Here is a 5,781-nt window from a genome sequence, read left to right on the forward strand (position 1 = left end):
ACAAATAGCTTGTACTACTCTCAAATAGCGGTAATGTGAAATATAGGTGAAAAGACAAAATTACCTTCACATAAAGAACACGTGCTACACTAAACGAAAAAAAATAGACGGGAGTTAAGTCAGCGATCAAAACCAAAGAAGTTTCACATTTTGAACCACCCATACAACTTAAACTTATCCACAATTTTTGAATAAATAGAAGATGAACGAATTTTACGGTTTTGTTTGCAAAGCTATTTTTAAATTCCCCAACATTTTAAAAAAAAAAAAAAGTTGAATAAGCTTTCGTTCGTATGCTTCGCCGGACAAGAAAATACACAGCATCCTCCATTCTTCTCTCGTCGCCTCCACAGGCGATTCCCGATTACTCGCCGCCCACTTCCGTCGCCGGATACCGTCGCACACCACAGATTCGATTCAGGTGCTTTCGTTCAACTGTGCCTACTCTCGATTTTCCTTTTTCCCCTGTTGAAAGCATTTTTAAATAAGCTTAACCAAACACCCTCTTAGACGGTGTGGTTAGATTTTGAAAAAACAAAAGAAAGCAAAAATGGCGAAAGGAGGAGGCGGGCAAAACCTTCCAGCAGATGTAACCCAGTTGATCGACCAATTGGAGCGTCACTGCTTAGCTCCCGATGGATCTCTCGTCTCCAAATCTGTATACAACGATCTCCAACTTGTACGATCCATTCTACTCTCATTGTTCGTTGCAATTTCTCTCGATTTTGGTTTATTTTACTCTGTTGTTGATTCACCTTTCAGGCGCGAGAGGAAATGTCGAGAGAAAGACTACGTTATCTGGAAGCCATGGTAATTTCTTGCTACCTTACATCTATCAAATTAGGGTTTTTGTGTGTGGTAATTTCTTACTGATTATAATACCCGAGGGAAATTTTATCGGTGTTAGTGATTTAAAATGCAGGCTATATACTGCGAAGCAATTGGTATGGTTGAAGATCATCAACAGGCTGTTTCAGTAGCCAATCTTGGAGGCATTCGAGACACACACTCCTCCAATCTTGGCCTAAAGAATTCTCCTGAGGTCCGATTTCAAATCTTCTAGGGTTTCATGAAATATATTTAATTTGATGATATTGTTTCAGGTATACGAAGCACTTGAACATCGATTAGTTGTTGCAGAAGCTGCTCAGAGACTTAGACTTCCTTTAATTTCAAAAGATGGCGAAGTTCATGAGGAAGAAATAGAGAAATTGAGTGGTTTTTCAAGTAACTACACAAACATTACCCCTGAATCTACAGTTGGTGGTGTTCCTAATCGCTTTCTTGGAATAACACCTGCTTATTTATGGCAAAGTCAGGTCCAACATGCACCATTACCTATGGTAATTGACTAATTTCACCCTGTCTTTTTTTCCCCTCATTTTGCTATTTGTTTAGTTTTTCTTTTTTCTTTTTTGTTATATAATATTTGATCAATTGTTGTAGGATGTTGGAGAATACCAAATGCCTCTTCTTCGTGAGATTGAGATCCGTTTAAAGGCTAAATGTGACAAATTGGCTGATGCTTTTATTGATGATTTGGGTTAGTTTTGATGTAGTGCATCGATGTATAAGGATAAATTAATCAAATTTAGGACATATGTATAATCTTTTATATCGTTTTCTTTCAATCATATTTGTTTATTGAAGAATCTTGTGTTACAGATTCATCAACAGGAAGTCAAAATTCAACTGCAAGGCTTCCAGAAAGGTCTGTAATTTTCATTTGCTTTTTATTTTTCATATTAGTTATGGAATAATATTAATTCTTTAAAAAACAGGGTAAAGATAATGATTGAGGAGATTGAAAGAGAAGAAACAGCTTTACGTGAAGATCTATATTCAGCTGACAGAAAGTTTGCAGAATATTACAATGTATTTATTTATTATTTAATAACTATAAATATTTTATTTGTGATATTGTAATCTTTATATTTTTATTGGCTTACTTGAATTCACATTTGTTTGAAAGGTGTTGGAGCAGATACTTGGTGTGCTTATTAAGCTTGTGAAAGATTTGAAGCTACAACATCAACATAAATACGTGAGCACATGATGATTTATTTTAATTTTTATTTTTATTTTTATTTTTATTTTAATTTTAATTTTATAATAAACAAAATCTGTATGAAAATTTTATTTTGTAGGATGAACTGCAGAAGACTTGGTTATGCAAAAGGTGTGAAACAATGAGCGCCAAATTAAGGTTTGTGTTTTTACCTATCACTTTGTTGAAAAGACAAAAATGCCCTCCTCTCATTTTGTTTTGTTCAGAGTTTTGGAGCATATTCTTCTGCTTGAGACTTATACACAGGAATCAGTCCCAGCATTGCATAAGATAAGGTAAGGTATTGTAAATTGTGTTTTCTTAAATTGTTTTCCTCTTTGTGATTTTGAAAAGGGCGTTTTCGTAATTCTACAGGAAATATCTCGTTGAAGCCACAGAAGAAGCTTCACTTGCATACAACAAAGCTGTACTACATTATTATTATTTCTTGCATCGTTTTCGTATTATTGTTTTTCACCAAAATCTCTTGTATGTACAAAAGACGATAATGCCCTCATGAATTGACACAATTATACTGATTTATAGGTGACACGGCTTCGAGAATATCAAGGTGTTGACCCTCATTTTGACACAATTGCAAGGCAATATCAAGAAATAGTGAAGGTATAGAATTTTGGTGAATTTAATTAATAAAATAAAAATGTTGAATATGATGTAATTTTTTCAGAAACTGGAGAATATGCAATGGACAATTCACCAAGTGGAAATGGATCTCAACCGATTACCCAGTTCTTGAAATGAATAATTCGGTAATTTGCTCAAATCTTATTTATTATTATTATTATTATTTTTTGTTTTTCTAAATTAACTATTTTGATCCGGTCAAAATGGTAAATTTGGAAAAATGTTTGTAATTTTTCCAAATTAACCAGTTTGACCTTTATATTATATTAGGTTTCATTGGTAATTGTAAATTGTAATTTTCTTATATCAGATTTCACCTGTAATGTAATTGTTCAATCAGGTCAAATTAAATGGTTAATTTGGAAAATTGTATTTTTTTTTTCCAATCAAACAATAAAAGTTAAGACATTTTTCCAATATGATCAGGTCAAACAGGTGAAAGATACCCATTTGAGTTGATGTTTGGAATATGGATTTGTGGGTTTTGTGTAAATGTGTGTAAAGAAATATGGGAAGAAGTAAAGAATTTAGATGGAGTGACACTGTTTAGAAAGAAAAAATGGGAAGAAGGAAAGAATATTTGTTGTGAGATTCACGCATTCTCTTGAGATATTTGATAAGTTGTAGAGAATGAGTTCTGTTTGTTGTGTATTCAAGATTTTCAAATGCAAAAGTGGATTTAGAAAAGCTTATTAAATTTGCATTATTTTTTATTTAATAGTGTAATAGTCTTGATCTAAAATTGACATGAATCGTATTGTAGTCATTGTGTCATTGTTAAGATCGTGACCTAAGATTGTAGGTTGTATATAGGATTGTAAGATTATACAATGATATGATCCAAACAAATTTATTGTTTTGAAATTTGTCTGTGTCTAAAAGCGTAAATTCTATGGTTTTTCTTAACATTAGAAATTAATCTCACATATTACTATAGGCTTAAAAATTTGTCCTTTCTACTTGAAATCGAGTTTCAATATTCGTTTATTAAGTTCACATGTCACACGATTCTATGTTCAACCTACAATCTTAGGTCATGATCTTAACAATTTGTCTTTTTCTACATGATCCTAGGTAAATCTGTGTGATATGTGAACTTAAAAAATGAATATTGAGACTCGATTTCGAGTAGAAAGGACAAATTTTTAAGTCTATGCATTGAATTACCGGACTAATATGTGAGATTAATAGTTTTGGGTCCTCCTATATACACGAATTTTTCGTGTATTTGTTGCATTGAATTGCGTGTCTACACTAAGGCTGTGTTTGGCGCGCCACAGCTAGTTGATAAGCTAGCTTTTTTATGTTGTCGTGTTTGGTAAGCCAAAAAGTAAGCTAGCTTTTTAAAAAGCTACTTAGACTAGCTTTTTAGGAGTTTCTTTAAAATTTTTCAAATACACCCCTTAATTAATTATATAAACACATATTCTTACATGTCATTTTATGTAATTTTATATATATCAGCTAGTTTTACCAAACGTTATTTTTTATTAGCTAGCTTTTTATTTAACAGCTAGCTTTCAGCCATCAACTAGCTTTTCAGCTACCCCAAACATAGCCTAAATCAATCAGTTAGTGCTTTTAATCCTTATTTATCAAATTTTCATTTAAAGTCCTTTAATATAGGTCAAATTTATAATTTACCCCTTTGTAAAGTTTTACATACTACTTTAACTACTTTGTAAAGTTATATATATTACTTAAATACTTTAGTGGTTCCTACTTTTATATATATATATATATATATATATATATATATATATATATATATATATATATATATATATATATATATATATATATATATATATATATATATATATATATATATATATATATATATATATATATATATATATCAAAATATTAACGTTTGGTATTTTATTATGAATTTAAATCCATTTTCAATAAAGTTTATTTTTTACTATGATATATTTTATCATTTTAAATTTATAATTTTAACGACCGATTAGTTTAAGAATTTTTAACTCGTTTCTGGAAACATCTATTTAACCACCCTTACGTCAACTGTTATATATAATAAATTAACGCCTTATGTCACGTCTTAAAATATGTCATAGCTCGCTTATAACTTGTCAATTATTTTTACGCCCTACAACTTATAACAATAAAACACCACAACTTATCAATTATTTTTACGCCCTACAACTTATAACAATAAAACACCACAACTTATAATAATTATTTTTAGTAACCCGCCGAGTAAGAACTGATTTATGAACTATTATTATCGTCAAATGTTGATAAGGGTTCTATTATAATGTATTAGTAACTTGTCAATTATTTTTAAGTCATACAACTGTTATACCCCCGGCCGAGGCGGCGGAATATAAAGTTTGATTTGAAAATCAAATATAAATGTAAGGATATTTAATGAAAATAATATATTTTATTATTTTCAAAATTTATATTGATCGACCAATTTATAACTTTATTAAAATGTCAATTATCGTATTAATATGTGTGCTGATAAAATAATCATTTTATCGATAAAATGTAATATTACAATTTTATACCTTCGGTTTACGTTGTAGTTTTAGAAAAGACCATAGATTTTATCAATTTAAATTTTAAACCCTTAAAACTTTATTAATTTTGAAAACTAACAAATAGAAACATATTACTTATTCATAAAAGTTGTTTAATTAAAATGATCTCATGAATACATTTACAAGAAGAGTAATAATGAATATTATTAAATATTAATAGAAAAAAATTAATTTGTTAAATAAGAAATATAAACTATGAAACATTAACAAAAATAGAAGGGATAAAAATGAAAATTTGGTTACAATTTCTTTCTTTGGTATTTCTTATATGGTAAACTGAAAGCGACTAAAGTAACTTTACTTAAAAGCAATCATATGATATTTGTTATAAATATAGATTTTATTAAATGACAAGTTGGGAAGAATAGATGAGTGACATATATTATGAGGTATTTGTACTTAACCTTTATTATTATTATTATTATTATTATTATTATATATGTTTTTCTCTTTGTTATGTTTAGAGATATGATATTCATCCAATGGAGACAAATGAAATAGATGAAAATAATAGCTTCA

The 5,781-nt window shown here is 29.3% G+C and overlaps 1 protein-coding gene across 1 annotated transcript; it reads left to right on the forward strand.

Moving 5' to 3' along the window:
- The first annotated feature begins 234 nt into the window (after positions 1-234).
- On the forward strand, positions 235-3,389 carry LOC111905138 (AUGMIN subunit 4). The gene is made up of 15 exons (XM_023900809.3): positions 235-421; positions 511-679; positions 763-810; positions 923-1,042; positions 1,104-1,343; positions 1,447-1,543; positions 1,666-1,711; positions 1,782-1,875; positions 1,973-2,044; positions 2,148-2,206; positions 2,275-2,343; positions 2,423-2,474; positions 2,594-2,671; positions 2,736-2,817; positions 3,119-3,389. The coding sequence occupies exons 2-14, from the start codon at positions 551-553 to the stop codon at positions 2,802-2,804; spliced, it is 1,173 nt and encodes a 390-aa protein (XP_023756577.1). The 5' UTR covers positions 235-421; positions 511-550; the 3' UTR covers positions 2,805-2,817; positions 3,119-3,389.
- Positions 3,390-5,781: the final 2,392 nt, after the last annotated feature.

Source organism: Lactuca sativa, chromosome 2, assembly GCF_002870075.4.
Source record: "Lactuca sativa cultivar Salinas chromosome 2, Lsat_Salinas_v11, whole genome shotgun sequence".
Classification (NCBI taxonomy): domain Eukaryota; kingdom Viridiplantae; phylum Streptophyta; class Magnoliopsida; order Asterales; family Asteraceae; genus Lactuca; species Lactuca sativa.